This window comes from Watersipora subatra, chromosome 5 (genome assembly GCF_963576615.1).
Source record: "Watersipora subatra chromosome 5, tzWatSuba1.1, whole genome shotgun sequence".
Lineage (NCBI taxonomy): Eukaryota > Metazoa > Bryozoa > Gymnolaemata > Cheilostomatida > Watersiporidae > Watersipora > Watersipora subatra.
Genome location: NC_088712.1, coordinates 64,576,089 through 64,599,325, shown reverse-complemented (window position 1 = coordinate 64,599,325; position 23,237 = coordinate 64,576,089). Strand labels below are relative to the sequence as shown.

The 23,237-nt window shown below is 37.7% G+C and overlaps 1 protein-coding gene across 1 annotated transcript in view; it reads right to left on the bottom strand.

The window, feature by feature from the left end:
• The window catches only part of LOC137396342 (thyroid receptor-interacting protein 11-like), a 57,720-nt gene that overhangs the window by 20,698 nt on the left and 13,785 nt on the right, over nucleotides 1-23,237 (bottom strand). Inside the window, exons 5-8 of the mRNA XM_068082572.1 lie at nucleotides 13,282-13,427; nucleotides 3,616-3,669; nucleotides 1,888-2,026; nucleotides 176-255 (exon numbers count right to left, since the gene is read on the bottom strand). Coding sequence (XP_067938673.1) covers nucleotides 176-255; nucleotides 1,888-2,026; nucleotides 3,616-3,669; nucleotides 13,282-13,427 — 419 coding nt within the window. The remainder of the gene's footprint in view (nucleotides 1-175; nucleotides 256-1,887; nucleotides 2,027-3,615; nucleotides 3,670-13,281; nucleotides 13,428-23,237) is intronic.

Sequence of the window (23,237 nt, the reverse complement as noted above, 5' to 3'; positions counted from 1 at the left end):
AAGTCTTTGAGCTACCACAGTTACGATTTTTAAGAAAAAAATCTACAGGTTGAAAAATTTCAACAATATTACTACGCAAAAATTCCTGTGAGATACATCGTCTATCTGTACATTGCTGTTTTCTGACAATCAAAGATGTACTATGAGAGAAAATTGATGAAACAGGCTGCCATACCTGGTGAACTCTTTCAATTAACTCCGCTTGACTCTCCGTTTCCTCTCCACCTGCAGGGAGTGTCACTTGCTGTGGTTGAGCTGCAAGAGAGACAAGAGAGGTCTCCTCAAACACTTCGCCAGTAAACGTACAGCGAGCAACTAGCCGTTGTCAAGCCTGCCAAGCTACTAGCAAATGAAAGCTTCGCCTCCTTGATAGATCGCTTCGCCAGACCTGCCAACCGACTGCCCATTGGTCAGACGGATCACTTGTAGCCAATACGGCCAAGGTTTCACCTGCAGGCTATGCTTGTTCAAATATGCAAGAGCTTAAACTTTGTGGAGAAGGTAAAATTTATCTTCCCCTTGCACTTCATACTAACTAAATTGGACAAAAGACCAAAAGAGTGAATTTGTGGCGATTATCCCGTAGACAAAACAACATGGATATTTTTGAATAACACCAAAACATTTTTATTCCCCTAGCTTAATGGTAATCATTCACAAATGGAGCTGTTATTACAATAGCTGACACAGAATTCAATTTCGTGCACAAGTTAAGATTTACTGCTAACACTTGCGCTCCATACCATATCAATTCAAGCAGCATAGCATAGCTTTGAACAATTTATCAGCAGTAATAACAGTTCAAACCGATGTGGCAGATCTGTGACAACTTCTAAAAATGAAAGTCAAACAATAGGAATGCTAAGCTATCCATCATGTAAATTAGATATATCGCCATGGAAACTGAGATATCTTGGCTCCTTGTAATGAACCAAAAGCGCATCTGGCAGGCTAGAGGCGATATATCATCTGTACCCATAGTAACCATCATTTTTTTTAAAAAGGCCTGCCAGCCAGAGCACATTTCACAAGCCGTCAAATATGCTCGAGTCATAAAGAATGAGGCAAACTGACAATTGTGTCAGCCAAGCATCTATGTCCTTGCCACAGCCAACAGATAGCGAATGAACTGAGTATTTCTACTCTCACCGAGTTAAGTAAGGCTGTGTTAGAGGTGCCAACACTTTATGACACGCAACGACTGGTCCAGTAGCTCACAACCTTTCACAGTATTATCATGTCAAACTACCACTGAAAACCTCCCCTGTCATTGCTTGTTTCCCCTAAAGACTCGACAAAGAACTAGCTGAACAAAGTTGGCTTGCACTTATAGACCTCTAGCTCAAGCAATAGTGAGATTAACAGTGAATAAAATATATCTATGGCATTTCTGGAAAAATATGTCTACCAAACTTAATGTGTCAGAATGTCAGAACTTTGTCAGAATGTATCAGTATTCTTATCATTTGTTGTTGATGTTTGAGGCAATCTGACTGCCTGTATGTCTCAAGAGAGAACAAAACTTGATCGAATCAAGCGAAAGTGCGATTATGACATCTATAGTTGCAAAGAGACCGGCCTACCGATTAGAAGAAGCGGAGAGCTTCAACTTGAACGCAATAGTCAATATCAACTGTGGTGATGATAGCGACTAGTGATGTCATTAACTCATTTCTCTTCTGAGTGTTTTAACAGCGATCAAGTTTTGCTGACTTTAATCTATAAACATCCTGACAGTCACATCATCTCAAACATAAAAAACAATTGCGAATGATGGAAAAATACTGATACTTTCTGATAAAAGCTACTAAAATAGATTTTGTCTAAGTTCTCTTTTAAGCTTCAAGAACCAGGTAAATGAACATGGAAACAAAAAACAACACTGACCAAGTCGTGATTCTAATTCTGCAAGTTGGGTGGAGTGTGCTTGCTGGACACTAGCTAACCTCTGCTGGTGCAAATCCTCCAAAGCTGACAACTGTTGCTGGTGCTTGTCAGACGCTGATAGGAGGCGTTCTTCAAAGCTCTGCAAGTTACAAACGAGCAACCATGACCAGCTAGTAAAAGGTAAAAAGCAAGCTTTACGTTGAGTCTCTGCTAGCCTACGAGTTGACACAAATGCGCCGAGCTGCCATAAAAGAGTATTGCGCTGCACACGCAAAGGGGAAGAGGTCAATATACAGAGTACGATGCAGGACAAGACCATCCTCCTCCTTGTTTACATTGTTAGAATCAGGTCCTAAATGATTTTAGCGCCAAATGTTAGGAGAAAGAAACCGATTGGCTGCAGTGTTTGTCATGCAAATGTTTGCGCTGTAAATGTTTGAGTTTGCGCAGGCAACGCGGGATAATGGACTAAGACTAACGAACAGGTGAAAGGAACATGACAGCCGGCCAAAACCAGTAGTCAAAACTGACTAATGCGGGAACACTGTGGGTATTAAAGAAGGTGTAAAGCTCATAACTAATTGCCATGAAGTGATTAATGTGACAATATGGGGTCTCGAAACAATATAGATGCTTTGGAAAGGTGGTGCAAGGTCTTGAAGGAGTGGCTATTGGCAACATCCTGCCTGAATGTTCGTTCTCACAAATATAAGCCTATGTTCGTTCTCACAAAAATCTAAAAAACTTCCTTGTGTTAACATTCAAGGTCTAACTGTCATCCAAATTCTAACTGCAGTCCCACTCAGTACTGAATTGAGTTAGCAGACGGTGTCCATATATATACATACATGTATATATAGGCAGATACAGTCGCGTATCCTTCGTTTTTTTATTTTTATGACGTAATTTTATCGTTGTTAGCCATCTTTATAGACAATTTTATCGTTAAAAACACGAAGCTTTTGCAATAAATGTTTAAAAACGATGCTTTTGTTTGCAATTTTTTTATTATAGTATCGAAACAACACCAAAAAGTACTATTAAATAAAAGAAAAACGATTGTTTTCTACAAATATGGCGGCTTTTTCGTGAGCAAGCGCATGTGCAAATGACTTGATGACGTCAAAAAAACGATGGATAGCGTCTCAATACATATAGATACACATAGTATTAGCAAAGCGCAGCAACTTTCACAGATTGCACACGCATCTATTGTGAACATATGACAGACCTTTTGGTCACATAAGCAGCTAAAAAATGACTGAACTTTGTGGGCCTTCTAAAGCCATCTTGTTTTCAGTCGCCAACAGGTAGTAAACCCAAATTCATGAATTAGATGAGCATGCAACTGAGAATGACTAGAGATAGAAATACCAGCAGGCTATACAGAGATAAAAATAACAGCAAGGCTATACAGAGATAGAAATATCAGCAAGGCTATACAGAGATAGAAATACCAGCAAGGCTATACAGAGATAGAAATATCAGCAAGGCTATACAGAGATAGAAATATCAGCAAGGCTATACAGAGATAGAAATATCAGCAAGGCTATACAGAGATAGAAATATCAGCAAGGCTATACAGAGATAGAAATATCAGCAAGGCTATACAGAGATAGAAATACCAGCAGTATATACAGAGATAGAACCCTTAACCAGTCTACAAGTATTAACTGCCACTAACCATGACTATCTCTATGTCAAGATTGTTGAAATAAAAATGGCTACCTTTATTTGCTGTAACAGTCCCTCCTTCTCCTCAGTTAACGAGTGTGTTGCAGTCTACAAGGGAGAATACACAAGTATATTCTGATTGGAATGGTCTGCCTACTGATCACACACAAGCTATTTTCAGAGATTTCATGACTAGATTTCTTGATCTTCAAAACAAGTGTAGAGCCCGAAAAGCTGAGAATTTATTAGTTTCAACGCTAGTAAAACTATGACCTTCACCCTTCAGAATGGCTAACCAGAACAATACTGAGTACCTAGAATAACATGTCAGCCTGAACAGCTCTTGTGACATGTCTACTGTCATCAGAATGGTTTAATATTCTACCAATGTGTTAACCTAACAGTGTGATATGATATGTTAACATATTGACATGTTAGCACACTGTTGTGATTATATTGATGGCTAATGTGTGTTAACAGAATGAAGCGATATGTTAACACTGTGATAACATGTTAACATAATGACATGACTACATGCTAACATATTTCATTATACTTTTCATAAGTTAATACGCTAACACCATTGGTAGGTGAATATTTCACTAAGTTAATAACATGAGTTAACATACAGTTGAGTACTATGTTAGAAACACGATAAGATTGAAAGGAAAGCTTAACTTTCTAGTAATCACATTAAAGATGCTTGAGCGGTGTAATTAAAGTGCATTTGAAAGAATTTCAATGTCAGTAAGGAAATTGCCTTCTTGCTCAACGAGGCCGTAAGGAGCATTATCTGCTATCGGAGTGGGAAGAAGGAATGTGATGACCTACCTCTCGCAAGGCCAAGCTATCAAAGAACAATTCACATAACCCATGGCTACCTTCACGAAGGGATCAGTATTAGCTTCAAACTATCATGATAATCTTCACCATAAAATGGGGACCGTTTCGCATGCGCCCTACCAATGAGCTTATAGCGCTTGAGAACAGCTGTCTCCCGCTATGCACACAATAGCGGCCAGACAGTATTTGCACAGTGTAAGGACCTTATAAAATGTGGAGTGTCACTCCATAATAAAATTGATAAGGGAGTTTTTTAAGCAAATAAAGGGTTGAAATGTTACGGGAAGGGCCGATCAAAGCCCTAACTATAAGCCGAATCATTCACTTGTAACGGGATATAAAAATCTGCTAGTCATCCTGAAATAGAATACTAGGAGCTACCATACCAGCTCATTTGAATGTTATGGGAGCAATATGTAACTGGGCCACAAAGCCTCCTATGCATATTACCTGCCAGGCCTGTAACATCTATGTATTTAAAATCATACTTTACTGCCAACTAATAAATCATCTTTGATTTTTAGCTACGATAATCGGCTATAAATAACAAGAGACAATTGGAATACGATTAGCCGGAGACCCTACAAGGACAGCCGCGTAAAGCCCTTCAAGAGATCGAGTTGCCAATATAACGCCTGTCACCAATCCTGTCTCTTAATCCCTTTTATAGGAAATTAGCAAATAAAACCTTCGCTTTTTTAATATTGGATAATATTGAATTACAAGCGGCGCGAGTTGACAAAGTCGAGGGTTATCGACAGGCGAGCAGACAGCAAACATTCGCACTTACATCATTAGACAACGATTGCGTGTAAACATATTCTACCTGGCCCGTCAGCAGGCTCCGCAGCTTATGTTCACATGAAGCTGCTTCGCAAGTGATTCTATGATAAAGCTGCTCAAGCAAAGGTTGCTTAGAAAATGGCTGCTGTCAACAAAAGGCTGGAGTTGATAAGTGCGAATCACATATTGGTCACGATACGCTGGCAGACCTTCACCTGCATAATATATTTCGGACAAGTCTTGTCTGTGGTTCGTTTGTAAAATTTGAACAGCGATCACCAACAACAGCTAACTCTTGGAAGTTTATGTTCCCAGTTAGTCGAGATAATTTGGCGAGCCTATAAAGGTGCTTGTGTCTAAATGGAGACCAAGCTTTATCTTATCTTAGGAAATGCAAGCCATTAATAAATTCTAAGGGAGTCTTGTGTTTAACAGACCTATTCCTATTTTGAAAGCTCCGTGTTGCTGCGAGTATGCATTAGCTTTGTTATCGCAATACTGTAGAGCCGCTATATTTAAGATGTTTGTTGGCTACGAAAATTTCAGTTTTCAGCTGCGATTACAACTAAAAATGGCACACAGCGACAAAACTGCCTTATGAACCTAATAGTAGATGCATGAACCTCTTTTCTTTATCACATGGAACAGCTCACTAGTTTGCTAAAATTTCCCCAACATTTCGAGTAGGCATGCGAAAATGGTAACATCCCTTAGCGTCAGTCGTGTTGACCAGAGCTATCAGCGCTTTCCTCTTTCTTGCAACCAAAACATTTCTTTTCACGTAGCCGTTTTAAGATGGGCCATAAACCTGCAGGTTGCTGTCCGCTTGGCAGAGTAAAAACCAGGTAATGAACCCAACGAGACTGGTATCAAATCAAGACTGAGAACATAAAGAAACATGTTACGTTACCAGCATACAAAACATGATCTATTTGTGTCTATCTTTGCAGAGCCATCATCAAGGTAATGAGGATTCGTATCAACATATCCTCACAAAAAGTGAAAGTTATCCATGCGAAATCCCCAAGCTGTAACGAATCTGTACCTTATCGCTATGAAAACCTCATTCTTGGCGACATAATGTTACCACTATAGGGCCAAGCAATTTGGTTTCTACAGAAAATGGAAGACTGCTTTGCATCTAGAAATTAGAAGGTATTTATTGCCATCAGATTAACTTGTATTGCATTGCTACTATACAGATACGCACTACTACTCTATATAGGTCGTAGTGCCTATCTGTGTAGACACTACGACCTATATAGCGTCTACCCGCTATATACATGTAGGTCTACTAACTGTAAAAACCAATGCAATGGCTTTGTCATCGATTCTGCTCTGTGCCCTTAACACATTCTCTAAATGTAGTGCATCACTCATCGACAGTTAGCTTTTCAATTTTAGAGTCGTGGAGTGCTCATCCTGCTGATTTCCTTTTATTAACACTATCATGAGCTATACGATGCACGATGAAAAGATTTCCTGCAAGGCATTTTCAAGCACTGTAAAGATAGATGTAGAAACAGAATAATAATTCATGGTCAGATATAAGTTTATTATTTTTATGTTGCACATAATCAGAGTAACTGAGTAACGGATGAAACCATGGAGCCTGCATGTCAAATGGACACCATTGCCTATCAGGTGCCTCTAGGTGCTTGTCAAATGAAAACCACATCGCAAGTTTCCTCTAAATAGCCCTTTGAGTACATTCAGATTCCAGAGAGTTATGCACCACAATGTATTTAAGATATTATTGACAAACTTATTGATAATCCATAGACAATGATAAGGAATTATCCTGTCACGCGATAGTCAGCGATAATCGATTGACTGTATCGATTGGAGGATACAACGCTGTAATAACCGAGTAGGCTGGACATTGGCACTTTGTGATAGAAGTGGAGGGACGATAGATATTTGCGCAACACACTTTTTTTGTAAAAAAAAGACAGATTGCTGCTAGACAGCCATGGATCTTGACTGTTTTTAAAAAGGATAATAAATAATTTTGTATGTCCTTCCTACATTGAACATGAAACAGATGTGTGTTTACCGTGACAAGTGGAGTTGATCGCCGTTATAACATAAGCCACATTTATATAGCAGGTGTTAAAACACCTCGCGCAGCAGTAGGGAAACAGAAACTTTCACTGACCATAAAAGGATGCCTGCGAAAATAAATCTCTTTAAAACTTTGAATCTTCTTTTTGCCAGAAGAACCAAGCTGCTATGAAGGCCCAGAAGAACCAAGTTGCTATGAAGGCCCAGAAGAACCAAGCTGCTATGAAGGCCCAGAAGAACCGAGCTGCTATGAAGGCCCAGAAGAACCAAGCTGCTATGAAGGCCCAGAAGAACCAAGCTGCTATGAAGGCCCAGAAGAACCGAGCTGCTATGAAGGCCCAGAAGAACCGAGCTGCTATGAAGGCCCAGAAGAACCAAGCTGCTATGAAGGCCCAGAAGAACCAAGCTGCTATGAAGGCCCAGAAGAACAAGCTGCTATGAAGGCCCAGAAGAACCAAGCTGCTATGAAGGCCCAGAAGAACCAAGCTGCTATGAAGGCCCAGAAGAACCAAGCTGCTATGAAGGCCCAGAAGAACCAAGCTGCTATGAAGGCCCAGAAGAACCAAGTTGCTATGAAGGCCCAGAAGAACCAAGTTGCTATGAAGGCGTAGAAGAACCAAGTTGCTATGAAGGCCCAGAAGAACCAAGCTGCTATGAAGGCCCAGAAGAACCAAGCTGCTATGAAGGCCCAGAAGAACCAAGCTGCTATGAAGGCCCAGAAGAACCAAGCTGCTATGACGGCCCAGAAGAACCAAGCTGCTATGAATGCCCAGAAGAACCAAGCTGCTATGAAGGCCCAGAAGAACCAAGCTGCTATGAAGGCCCAGAAGAACCAAGTTGCTATGAAGGCCCAGAAGAACCAAGTTGCTATGAAGGCGTAGAAGAACCAAGTTGCTATGAAGGCCCAGAAGAACCAAGCTGCTATGAAGGCCCAGAAGAACCAAGCTGCTATGAAGGCCCAGAAGAACCAAGCTGCTATGAAGGCCCAGAAGAACCAAGCTGCTATGAAGGCCCAGAAGAACCAAGCTGCTATGAAGGCCCAGAAGAACCAAGCTGCTATGAAGGCCCAGAAGAACCAAGCTGCTATGAAGGCCCAGAAGAACCAAGCTGCTATGAAGGCCCAGAAGAACCAAGCTGCTATGAAGGCCCAGAAGAACCAAGCTGCTATGAAGGCCCAGAAGAACCAAGCTGCTATGACGGCCCAGAAGAACCAAGCTGCTATGAAGGCCCAGAGGAACCAAGCTGCTATGAAGGCCCAGAAGAACCAAGCTGCTATGAAGGCCCAGAAGAACCAAGCTGCTATGAAGGCCCTATACGAATATTCTCAGAGTCGGCTAGCGCCAGTTGTTTAGGAAAACTCTTTCAAATTTCTTTGTTTACCGAATGACCGGATAGAGTAAAAAACTCAAGCAAACTATTCTAAGAGAATTTGATGAAAATGTATTGACAATCATCATAATTTTACTGTGAGAACCCCGTTGCGTTTCAAAAGTAGTGCTTTTACTTTTTCAAAACTAGGTCACAGTGGTTTCTGAACAAGAGAATATTCTTAAAACTTTTGACTAAAAATCTAGCTTAAAACAGTTTAGAGAATGTTCAGCTCTGTTCAGCAGTCTTTATAGATGAGAGAAATGAAACTAGCTCCATGGCTATTCATTGTTCAGCTTTTAATACAGTTATCTTTAATTAATGAAAAGAAAAACAGTTGAAATATTAAATCTTTGTAGGTTATAGAGTTGAAATTACATGTATTTAAATCATATTGTTTCTCTTGATCGATGTTCTTAACAATATATATATTATATATTGTTTCTTAACAATATATATATTGTTTCTTAACAATATATATATTATATATTGTTTCTTAACAATATATATATTATATATTGTTAAGAACAATACGTGTTCAAGTTTGTAGAAATTCGCACAAGCTTCTCTGAACCTAAAGCTAGGACCCTACAACAACAATGTAATTGTATTAAACCATAACTGCCACGAACAACTTTTATCGTATTTGCTAGGTAAATCAGACACGCTGATTCCGATTTTGTAATCAAAATAAAGATTAGGCCACTAACTTTCAGAGTAATGAAGGATTTTTATAGCGTTTTAATATCGGTCTCGAAAACAACACGATCGGCATAACAAGCTCCGCCCATAAATACTTGACGTAACCAAGCTTTTTAGGAACAGAAGTTACGTAGGGATGTTTAGACCGATTTAGAATAATAGAGATGGGTGTTTTAAAATCCATTAATATCTAAATTCAGCCTTAAAAATAATATCAGTCTTTTCTGAAAGGTAGATAAGCTATTTAGCATTGCATATTTAAAGAGCGCGATAATAACGCTAGCTCGTGATAAAACCGCGCTTTTTGAGCTCATTTTTCTCGGCGTTCAGCCCATTTAAACGTCATGTAACAAGCTGCAAGCAATTTTAAATAGTTTATATCCCTTTCATAAAAAACTGAAATTATTTTACAGGCTGGATTTAGATAATAATGGGTTTTAAGACACCCATCTCTATTATTCTAAATCGGACTAAACATTCCTAACTTCCGTTTCTGAAAAAGCTAGGTTTCGTCACATATTTATGGGCGGAGCTTGTAATGCCGATTGTGTTGTTTTCGAAACGGATATTGAAACGCTTTAAAAAAGCCTAAATGACTTTGAAGGTTAGTGGACTAATCTTTATTTTGAGTACAAAATCGGAATCAGCGTGTCTGATTTACCTAGTAAATACGATAAAAGTTGTTCGTGACAGTTATGGTTTAAAACTATCTCTATAGGCTTGTTATGATCTGGGGAGACGATTTCTTTGGATTCCGACAGATGACTTGTTTTAAAATATCCGAAGATAGTGAAATATGCTGTTTACTGTATAATGTGAGAACACTAATCAATGGCCTTTGATTTGGACAAACAGATTTACTGTTTATAAATACTATGGGATATTTGTAACATGGTTTATATGCTTCCAGCGGCAACACCCCTATAACGTAAACATTTTACGTAATTTTCACATAACGTAAAGAAATTAGGTAAAGTTTTTGTATCAAGTGAAAGAGTTTTTTGCATCAAAAAAGTGAAAGAATCAATTTAAAATGATATTGACTGGATGTGGTCCCCTTAATTTAACGCAAAATTATTATAATCTTGGACTCTAAACCAATTGTAAGTGGTAAAAAAGGGAGAAATTGTCGATACCAACCAATAATACTAGTCACTTGAAATAAGTGTAGCTTTTTTTATTTTGAAGGGCCAAAGGGGTGAGTTTGAGAAGATCTTGGAATGGATTAGGCTATTTATAACATAAAATCCCTTCCTTTACCCTTCCTGTAACATAAAACCCCTATAATGGAGCAGATTAGTTGTTGTCGGGGCATTTACTGTATAAGTTATTCACTTGGTCAACACAACTATTAGGAATTTCACTTTGGAAGTCTTCCACAGTTGACAGTACCTCAAACAGTTGACAAGCTTCTCATAGACTTAATGTTAGGCAATCATAGAAACTCAACTGAAATTCTGTCTCCATGATAGAGTAATGAGAAAATAACATGCATGGGCAACTCTGAAGGTCATTGTTTATTTACCAATATTATAAAAGCTCGCAAGGAATGTCAACTCTGAGTGTTGTCTACCTTTGTCTCTGTTGGTTACTAGCTAGTAATTTAACTAACTAAAATATCTCTACTAGAAACATTGTGAGCTGAATTAGTTTAGCTAGTAGACTTCATTTACATAAAACAGAATGCTATCAATCACTCAGTGTTCTTTCGACGCGAACCAAAGGAGTTGAGTTGAACGCAGTACCTAATGGGCTAGGGATTCTGCTAAGTCTTTGGTACCGAGACAAACTCACATATAACTCATGTTATTATTTTGGTACTGAGTATAACCCCCAAACAACTGGTGTCTCTCATGCGCAAGATACTACTAAAACAGCTATTTATAATAGACTTGCATTTCCAGCCAACATTACTACATTATATTATATCTGTAATTGTGTTTCCTTAATTCATTTTATTATTCTAGTGTATGAGGCTGATCTTGAAGATATTTACAGTGCGCCCTCGGGTTACGATGACCCTCGAGATACGATGACCCTCGGGGGAGGATAGGCCTAACCCTCGGGTGAGGATAACCCTCGGGTGAGGATAACCCTCGGGTGAGGATAACCCTCTGGTGATGATAACCCTCGGGTGACGATAATAACCTTCGGATTACGATAAACCTCGGGTTACGATGACCATGTTATACAATTGTTTCGCCTTACGATGTGAAACACAATGTTTTTCGCTGTCGCCATACAACATATTTTTCGCGACACGATATCAACAAAATTTTTTCTTGAAACTTACATTTGACAGTTGGTATGCTAAATACGTCGGAATAGTAAAGATGCCAATGCGCTAATTGCCAAAATGCCTCCAACAGCATGAAAGATATGCTGTTGCAAGCTCAATCTGTCTCAGTTCACAGTTATTCGTTGTTAATAATGGTGAAAACGAAATTGGCAATAGGTGATAGAATTTTAGCCGATGAGAAAGTTGAAGTTTAGTGAAATAGTTAAAAACGCATACCAAAACTTAGTTTCAAGTATGTGTTTAATAAGCTAGGTTCATGTAAGTTATACGTCTGCCTTTAAGGTAAGAACTCCCCATGGGACGTACTGCGCGTAGTAAATTGTAATGCTACATTTTATTGCAGATCACAACCACTAAATACTCGAAAGTTACTGCAGGTAACTATAGTTACTAAGGTTAACATACTGTTTTGTTACTAATTGTTACGTGATGATTTTTATTAGGGGATGTTTGTGTCGGATAATTACTATGGTTTTTATACCCCTCTATACGACATTTTCACCTTACGATACCAACACTGGAATGAATTAAAATCATATGGCGTGAGTCCACTGTATTCAAGTATTGTTAGGTGCCACTATGTTGATCTGATAAAGCAATCATCTCTAGTAAACCCAATCTGATACATTTTCACATAGTTTAAAATGCTGGTTGTTGCCCACAATTGGTTAAGATTTTTTACAGTGGATATTTATAACTTCTACGTTTTCAGGCTCGGCCACCTCAAAACTATTTTAGAATTTCCAAAAACAGTGCAACTAGCGGTAGTTCTTTCTGTTAATGGCCTTCATTTTCAGGAACATCACAAAAAATAGATAATTAAAAAGTCCACAGCGAGAGGGATATACTTAATTACGTTGTTGTTGTTTTATATTCACTTCACTTGATGTTTTTATAAATGCACCAAGTTACAAAACAGCCTCCGGCAGCTCTTGCCGTAAACTCTAGTGTGCTGGAAGCTCTTTGCACTCGATAAAAATTGCAGTTCAGTTTAAAAATAGCCTGTTGCTTACAACTTGTATTGTATTGAAAACTTGAAATGCATTGAATTGTAAACCAATCATTTGTGGTTAGGCTTGGCCCGTATGTCACTATGTATTTTGTCTTTCCAGCCTCATTGTTCATATGTCCCATCTAATTGTGCATATGTCCCACCTCATTGTTCATATGTCCCATCTAATTGTGCATATCTCCCGAAATAACGAAATATCATACATGTTTATGAATATATCTGTTCCAACATTCGAAGGTTTCACCATAAGAAGCAGCAGCGGGAAAGGACTAACAGCATGACGCAATTTAACTGTCCTCTGAAAAGATGACTGAAGAAGAAGGTAGACTCTCCAATATAGGTCACCTATGGTGACCTATATTTGACTACTGGAGTAGCTCATCTATTTAGAAAGACGACCTAATAAAAGGCTCAGTGAGATCCTGCTAACTTTTTATAACCCTTCCCATAATGCACTATACTGTCTTTCCATGAGTATTATCATTTTGAAGCATTTATTTCGATAGGCTGTGTACTATAAATCGAGCACTGTTGTCTGCCGATGATAAGCCATGGGGAGAGTAGAACAGTGACACATTCTTTCCAAGGATGAAAATATAACATGCAAATATCTACAGAACTTACACCCAAATAGTTAGGACAAACTCACCTCTTGTGGAGTCGCTGTACGTTTGCTTTCCCGTTTCCAATGAATAGCTTCAGCTCTGCTTCTCTCCAACTCGGAATTCAGTCTATTTATTTCCTGCTGATGTAGGAGAACGTCTGTGATGTCTTCAGTTTCTTCGAGGAATGCTCCTATCAAATATACAACAATGCCTAGAGGCGATGTCTATGTCTCAATTAAGTTTATTATTAATAATTGAATTGTCTTTTAATGGCGAATTTTTGAATTACTTTTAAAATAGTGATTTTTTGATTTATATTCAAAAATTTTGACAGAAGTGAAACAGCTATAGGCATAAATATCAAATGCTCCAACAAATGAATCCACTAACGTCAGCTGAAACATCGACACCAGCAGGATTGATCGATAATTCTCCAAGGCGCTTCCGTCTTAGCAAAAAAATATTCGGTTTGGCTTTTTATCAGACTTATTTGTCAATATCTTCTCAACATTTAGTAAAGCTTGTACCGCAGTCCTGCATATATTCTGTCTATAAAGTCATAGGTAAACCGAATGACCACCTCCTAACTATGCCACTGTATAAACTGACAAAAAGCCCAAGTTCAGCCTTAATGTTTAACTATAGATGCGCTACAGTAGATGAAAGTGAAACGATGCCTGAATTTGATCTAAAGGGCAGCGTCTACAAGTATATCCAACCTACACAACAGAATAATGTTGACTGTCTAGCTAATGCTAACACTAATAATATGGCCACATGTGCCGATTTCTTCATTGGTTTTGACTGAAATCACGAAATGAACGAAAAACACTGAATTATTCGGCTGAAATTCACAGAATTGTCAGAGCTGTGCGTGCACACTGAAATCGTCGACGAAACGCTTTTACTTGGCTAAACAAATGATTAGGGAGCACGATTTTAGGAGCTTTCGCAATTGATATAGTCCAAGGCACATAACGCGACGCGCAAGAAAAATACGAACGCGAATCGCCATAGTAAATACGATGCAACTGACTTGATTGCGCTAAAGATGTCAACTCTTTTTACAACGCAACTTTTGCTGCTAAATAAAAAATGTTATCATTAAAAAAGAAATGATTTGTATCGATAATGTCTGATTGATAAAAAATAACAAACCACAATCTAATGTACTATGTTGAATTGCACCGGTACTTTTGTGTCTCGTAATACCTGTCTTGGACTATACCAATTGCAAAAGCTGCTACAATCACGCTCGCTAATCATTTGTTTAGCATATTAAAAGTGTTTCGTCGACGATTTCGGTGTACATGCACAGTTCTGACACTTCTGTGAATTTCGGCCAAATAAATCTGTGTTTTTCTTTTATTTCGCGATTTCGGTCAAAACCAACGAAAAAAATTGGCGTGTGCGGTAGTACCCTAACTTTACGATGTTCTTTTACAGACTAACATAGAGCCTACAGTATATGGTTAACTTTTATGCTATGTCATTTGTCTGTGACTGCTATTGTGATTGATGCTAAAAGTAATCCGTGGTTGAAGAATATCGTTACACGTTTTTAAAATCGTATAAGAACCCTCAACTCAAGCTACAGTTTTTAACTATAGACAAGTTATAGTAAAGTGGCAGTGGCTATGACATATTCGATGCATGCGTTTGTACCATTTATTATAGCTTCAATTTATCATCATGGATGTCGACATAGTACTATCTCTGTTAACAGTGTCTCAGTCTAATAAATGTTTTCATGTTCGTGAGCAATTAATAAAAACAACACTAAAACGTATGAGAATTCATTTATAAATATTATAAACAATTTGAAATACATTTAAACACAAATGTGATGCGATTACAAGAATAATCGTAAGTTACCATGTTATAACAGAGATCTACAGTCAGATCAGATTCTATAGAGAGGTTTGTTAGTATCAGTGGCTAACACAAAGGAAGTAAGCGAGTACATGGATCTGACACTTCTCGCAGGTGGCTGGCACCATCGCCAATATAGCATTTGTCTGCGTGATACAGGACTCGTTCTGGAAGTTGTTCATCAATCACACTAATCAATATTCCTATATTTATATTCATTTCTTATAACCTGGACAAACCAAGTTGAGTTGCCTAGTTCACCATTAAGTTCTACATTGCGACTAGTCATACGCTGTACCACCTCATGGCAAACTGAAGCGCAGCAGGCGAGAGGTCAAATACTACATACAAAACTCTAGCGATTACCCCAAAGTCACAAAATTGAGTAGCTAAAAAACAAAATTACAAGCAAAATTGTCGAGCGACAGCTCTGGATGACGGCTCAACAAGATCGCATGGCTTTGCTCAGATGTTCTTGTCACACAACTTGGTTTCAACTCATTTTTTATTTCAGTGTGCTCAACTCTGACATAAAAATGCCAATACTAAACATGACTAAGATTTAGTATATGCCCCAATAGCTTTTACAGAATCACCTTCGCAAAGGAACAACCTCCAACTTTTTACACACAAAAACGAACTTTCAAGTACTAGCTACTAGGAGATGAAAGCAATAAAACAAGTTATGAGCACCGGAGTAGGACTTGGAATAAGCGTAAGAGGGACTGGCAAGGTTTCATAACAATCACGTCCATTGATGACAGCTGCCACAGGTAGCGCAGTGGTGACAGTGTTTAGACAAAAATCAGATTTGCACATTAAAAGGCGATAAGAGAGAGAGAGTTTAACTTGTGGATGAATAATGGCATGATATACGTGCGTATAAGTATTTAGCCTGGTCAGCAGGCTTGGGTCAGATTATTGAAGCATCATAGGACCTGAGATGGGGTTAAAAAGCAGCTCATAGCTGACTGCTATTGATCTCAGATCAGAGTCCCTGAGTTACCTAATGCCTATTGCAAGTTTCATTGTTTTAAAAGTTTTTTAAAATGATTTACAAAATATATCAGCTTTGATAAACACAATTCCATTTAATTCATCATTTGTAGTATGGATAATTTATTAAATGCAAATCTTTTTGAATTGTTAAAATCGGTGTGCTAGATTTGGGCAACTCAGTCTGACTGTTTAAAGCCAAGCCATGGAAAAACAACAAAAGAATTTGCATAACCCAATTGATATTCATATCATTACGCTTGCATCTACCAGCCATGTACATTATTTGAATTTTTGGTGACTCGTAATACCAGGAAATGCGGCATGGTTGCGATTATGAAATAGCTAAGCAAACAACAGCCGGCAGGCTACTTTTCCCGCCAATATCGAACGGTACTACAAAAAGCACGCTCCCTTTTTCCCATATCATCTCTCAGTACTAGTTGCTAACACGTTTATATTCCCTAAGTTATAAAAGGACTTACTCACAAAACACGGCGTTTAGAGTTAGCTATTGAATAAAAGCATACAAGGCCAACACAGGCCTGCTTGTGAGAGGAAATGTAAAGATATGGACAATTTATTCACCTTGAACTAGACAGACCAGATGATAGCGCGAGTGGGATGACAAACAACGCAAGTGTCTGAATAGGCTTGTTGAAGAGATAACGTCTCATGTCCATAATGCATTAGAACAGCCTTTGAAATGACATGGCAAGTGTCTGCTTTAGGCATTCAGCATTTTGGTTACGCAAAAATCTAGATAAAGTTTGATGAAGGAGCAAGAAGCTCTACCTATTGAAATTCATTCCTTGTAACCAAAAATAATTTTAGGGATTTCTGTTCTAGTAAATTTAGTAATGAAAGTGAACTGTTGAAATTTTTCATAAAATAAAGAATGCCCCTCAAATTCCCAACAAAGTTGACAATTACCAATTCTACTAAAAGGTTTTAGCAATATAACAAGCGGATGTTGAATTCGGAGAAGACTGTCTGGAGGCAGCGATGAAGCACAATGTGTCCGTGCGAAAGTCAAAGGCAGTGGCCAAAGGGTTAACTAGTGGAAATACAAACAAAGTACTTTTAGACCAACTGAATGCGAGACACAATGTAAAGATAACAAAAATAATAATTTGAATAAATTATATTATAATAGAATGAGAAGTCGTTTATCTATATTCACAAATGTTAATATTCATTTATGTAATTCCTACTACTCTACTATATTCATAAGCTGCGTAAAAAAGGAAACAGCTGTTACCGTAGCGCAAATAACGGATTGTTTGGCAAATTAGCTCTCTTTAGTTCAAAATTTAAATTCTTATGTCTCCAAGTACCCGCTGACACTTGATCATAAAACCGTTTGAGATACGCAGAGTACTATGCATCTGATTAGCAATTCTACCATGGCCGCTATAACAATAGACTTCAAGCACCATTTAAAGCTGTCTAGAATATTTATCAGCGACAAATTAGCCTTCTATCACGTCACACAACGCGGAGATGTGAGGATGGTGCATTCAAAACTCAGTTTTCAACCATGAAACATGTTTGATTACCAAAACCATGGTAAGTGTGTACAAAGGAATCCAACTAAAATTATAAAAAGAGTTCCTATAAACTGCATTGAAGATTTAATCTATCGAAGACAGTCATACGTCGAGAAACTACACTGAGCTACAAGGCAAGAGAGCTCCGACAAGATTGCGCTATTAGTAAGAGTTACTGGTTGGCGTGTTCTGTAGGTAAAATAAGATACAATGCGAACTGCTAAAACTTGTATCAGCACAACCAAGCGAACTCAAGTCATCGAATACTAACTCAACTTTTATCTTTCACAGTTATGCCTGAGCTATGTCACTCATAATACAAAGTGTATTTTTACTATTCGTTGTTAGTAATTTACTTTTAAAACAATTATTATTAATAATTGAATTGTAATAAATAAATTTTTGATTTATACTTAAAAATGATGACAGAAGTGAAACAGCTATAGGCATAAATATCAAATGCTCCAACAAATGAATCCACTAACGTCAGCTGAAACATCGACACCAGCAGGATTGATCGATAATTCTCCAAGGCGCTTCCGTCTTAGCAAAAAAATATTCGGTTTGGCTTTTTATCAGACTTATTTGTCAATATCTTCTCAACATCTAGTAAAGCTTGAACTGCAGTCCTGCGTATATTCTGTCTATAAAGTCATAGGTAAACCGAATGACCACCTCCTAACTATGCCACTGTATAAACTGACAAAAAGCCCAAGTTCAGCCTTAATGTTCGACTATAGATTCTCTACAGTAGATGAAAGTGAAACAAAAGTCAATCAACTATTTAGCAAATTATCTGATGGAGATAGTCTATACTCTGAAGCGTTTAAAATCGCGCGGAACTATTTACGTAGTTTGTGCTTCTTTGTCAATATTTGAGTAACGGTATTCTCAACTGGATTCTGTTAAGTACCAGCTGTCTTATACTGACCATTATGACCGTGTAGTAACTAGCAAATATTAAATCTCCTTTTCGTTAGATAAAATACTATTCTTGTTACCAGTTGCAGCATGAAATACTTACCCTAGGACACTTATGTATTCGCCTCATCTAACTTTCGCATTTTCGCAGAGTCATCCTCTCGCAAAAATTCTATGAGTGAAACTAAACAATCATAACGAACGAAAACGCGAAATTAAATAGCTTTGTTCATTGATAGTCCAAGAAACGAATGGCAGCAAGCGATCAAATTGCATCATCGATATCGCCCACACAATTCTACCTGCGGTTTACAATTAGTAACTAGTCATAAATTGAAAAAAGTTAGAAAGCACAGTCCTAGTTCTGCGGCCTATACAAAAGTGCGGCTTATGTATCGTTTTATCATCGTTTATTGGAAAATAAAGCAGATGCAGCTTATATAGAGGTGTGTTTTATAGTCCGAAAAGTATGGTAGTCCCAAATTGAAAAATATTTCGTACCAGTGAACTGGACCTGGGGAATCTAATTATGTTTGTTCCACTGCATTTATTTTTACCTCACTATATTTTCGCACTCATCAGAGTTTCAAAATTACGTTGCAACGAAATTTTACTATGCATGCTACTCACGAAACTAAATACTAGCGAAATATAAGTGTCCTGGGGTATGTGGGATCGAAGACAGTTGGCAATAACCTTTGTGTACCCCAACAATCTGGAACATCAGAATGGCCGGACCACAAGCTGATGAATCTAAGGACAGGTAGCCAGTGTTATTGGTCTTCAGGCTATAAGATGTTTTGTTGACCACAGAGTATGTAATTAGATACCTTGAAAACCAATGAAAATTGTGAAAACAACTCCTCTATGTTGTTGTTATAAAAGACAAGAAATAAGGTGTAAGATGTAACTTTAACAACTGGATAGCATTGTCATTCACATATTTGGTGTAAAATTTAATAGCGGCTCAGGCAATGGAAAATTTTTCTAATCATTCAGCTCGACCAAATCCAGCCACCGGTGATTTAAATACGGACTGCCAATCGTTATTAAGGCGAGATCATTTTCAAAACTTGATCTGTCCAAACCAAACTCATAGTGTATTATCACCGGGTAGATGACGTGATATTTGCAGAAAGAGCCTATGCATATACAGTAGTCAAAACTGACGGGGATGTTGGAGAAGTGTTGGTACTGTTCAAACACTGATAATGCTACACCGACTAAACATCTAACCAACACGTCATGAAATATCATGTAAATGTATTATACAAGTAATTGACTTTAACAACAACGGCATGACTAGACTGGTTCATGTTTAACTATTAAGAAGGCTCTCATATTGTATCAGCACCAATGACAAGGGCAATCGTGTTGTAGTTTGTCATGGAAAGTTTAATACCATTGTATCTCACTTGTAAGTTTTGCTTAAGCCACTGAAAATAAATCACTCACGAGAAATATATTACCTTTGAGTAATAGTAAAGAATGATAGGCCTATTTTACTTTATTGATCATATTATTGATATATATATATATTGATATACTTTATTGATCATATTATTGATATATAGATATTGATATACTTTATTGATCAATATTATTGATATATAGATATTGATATACTTTATTGATCAATATTAAACTAGTAGCAACTGCAGTTAAAAAATGTGCACAATATAATCAAGTACAAAAGAACATCAAAATATATGGTGTCTTCGGAATATCTAGACAGCCCAGGGTTATCAATTTCGTTACCAGCTAGAGTTTCCATGGAAACGTACCACATCCTGATATTTTTGAACAAGTTTGAACTACTGAAGAACATCAACTCACCATTTTATATGTGAGTGTGTTCCCTGGAGGCAGCTATGCCAGTAAACACAGCAGACACGAGATAGAGCCAATGTTGTATCCATTTGTAACATGGCACAATACAACTAACATTTTATATATATGCCAGTGATGTTTCAGCTCTACAACAGCTTTAATGAACCCAGCTGTTTCCATGACATTTTCATTCAAACCGGGCTTGTTATGTCGATTGCGACACCGATATTGAATCGCTGTGAAAAACCTCTAAAAACAAAATTGACTTTGAAAGTTAGTGGGCCAATCTTTATTTTGAGTACAAAATCGGAATCAGTGTGTCTGATTTACAGATGAACAAACAATGGAAGCTGTTCGTGGCAGTTATGGTTTAAGTTACTGCAAGGTAATTAATGATTAGATAACAACTTTTTGCTAGTTATTTTTAGGTGAAAAGTTAGACTTACAAGTTTGTTTATCACTGTTAGAAAATCATGTTATACACTAGTCGGCCAATAAAGTTCTTCGAAAAAGTTTGATTGAACTTAAACTGTTATTAAACCATAAACAGAAATAAAATACTTGACAGAAAAGTGTGACATACACTAATGGCTATCAATCAGAAAACAACTTTGGGCAAAAAAGACATATAAAATGACGGCGGAAAACAGTGACTCCCAACACAAAACTACGCAAAAGTTTGTAGTTTCAACTAACAGCTAGTACTAGTACAGCTGTTAGTAGCTAGTACGGATTGAACTTAGAAACAGCATTTACAGAGTATGGGACCATCTCTTGCTTTATGTTGAAATTGTTGATTATGCAATGAAATATTTCTGTATGTGTAATATTCGTTTATGGCTGAGTGCCTACCGACACCTCTATTGTCTATTGCTGACACCTCTATTGTCTGCACCTCTGTTGCTTACAACGGTTTTGAATAAGTCTATAGTTCAAAAGAGCACTGCAATAGGAACTGCTTGAACACATTCTCTGAATTTGTTAGACCTCTATGCATTTTGGTTTGAAATCATGTTTGGTATCTAACAGGTGCGTCATCTTTGTAACTTTAGACGGGAGTTTGCATGCTTTATATACAGGCAAGTTTTATAAAAACTATGAAATTGCCCTACGGCAGCAAAAAACATTGGATGCCTACATAAATCTACTTTCTTGCATTTTTAAAAGTTACCATTGAAAATGCAAGGGCATAATTTTTTTTTAAACGCAGTAGACCAGAGTCAAACCCACAATATCAAAAGATCTGTACTTCAGCTGTAACCTTTTTCTCAAGGTACAGAATTTAAAATCCCATTAGCTTTTGTGAGACTTTTTTCACATCAGTCGCGCTCATTAAAACTTTATTGCAACGCGGTTTCCTGTTTGTAAGTTTATTACACTTGCCGGAAAAGACTTCATACAAGTGAACGATAAGGATTTGCATAGAGCTTGCTCATTGTACGTTACAAGGAACGGTTACAATAAATGGAAGCTTGGAACAAACACCCTTCTTCCATGTCCAAGCATTATTCTAAGAATTTGGACAAGATTACAGCATATCATCTCTTGGGAGGACACAGAAAGGCAGCCAAGAGAAAACAGACATGATCAGCTAACAAAACCTGCGTGCCTACGGGAGACCAAACTAAACACTCATTAAATATTTGAATGCTGACCAATAGCAACGCACACAAACTATAGTTTACTAAACGCAAAGTCCTATTAAATGATACGGAATCTAAAATCAACACATGCTGTTTCTCAGAGACCAATTTTTGTACAAAGTAAACACTGTCTCACACAATCTCATACAAGCTCACTGGCCATGATTAGATAAAAACCTACCTACTATACGCCCTAACGGCCTAACCATATTAGTATTCCAAGCCAGCCATATTCAAACATACAAGGGCCATTACGTGGCAAGCCACGATTACTACTGGCATTGACCTTGTTTTCATGAGCTCTGTGTTTAAGAAAATTTGTTATTCAGGCTGCGGGCACCATTTTGAACATCAGACATGAGTAGCATTTTGAACATCAGATATTGGCAGCATTTCAAAGATTACATATTCTTAATGTAAAAGCTGCTACTATACAATAATATATACTTTACCGCATTACAAGGTGCCTTCTTTGAAAGTCCTGTGATTCTAGCAAATGGTTCGTCGAACGTTAACAAAAGCCCGTGTTCTATAAATAGTTGTTAGTATTAGATATTTAGTAACAAGAAATTCAAATAATACAGCTTCCATAATAAAATGGTTTTGGACGACAGATTCGTCTGGTCTTGACAACTCGGAATGATGATTATACATCCATATGGCTAGTATCGAAGAAATGTGGAATTTTCATGATCTTTTATGCTAAAACCTTTAAAATGTGCAGATCACCAAGACCTGAGACTGAGGAGATTTCTACAGCCAAAACCCCAAAAAGCAGCACTGAAAAAACAGTTAAACAGTACAGAACAAACTTGCCTAAATCAATGGCTACAGTTCAATGTTTTAGGGAGTTGATGTTTTCAGGTAACGATGTTTTGGGGTGCAGATGTTTTAAGATACCAATGTTTTAAGGTGATGAGGCTTGAATGTGGCGGTGTTTTTAGGTGATAATGTTTTAGTGTGCTATTGTTTTGAGGGCGAAAATGGTCGACAAGGGGTATCATATTGATGTGTGGCCACACAAGTCAATCATGCTTACTAATGTTTTCTTCGGGATGCCTCCTTTACACTCTCTACTGTTGATAACGCACATACTAGCAATGTCATGTCTAAGGAAGTTTCACATGAGATTTTCAACTAATAATCCAGTTATTTTTAGTTGCAACATAATAACTGTAATCTTTACTA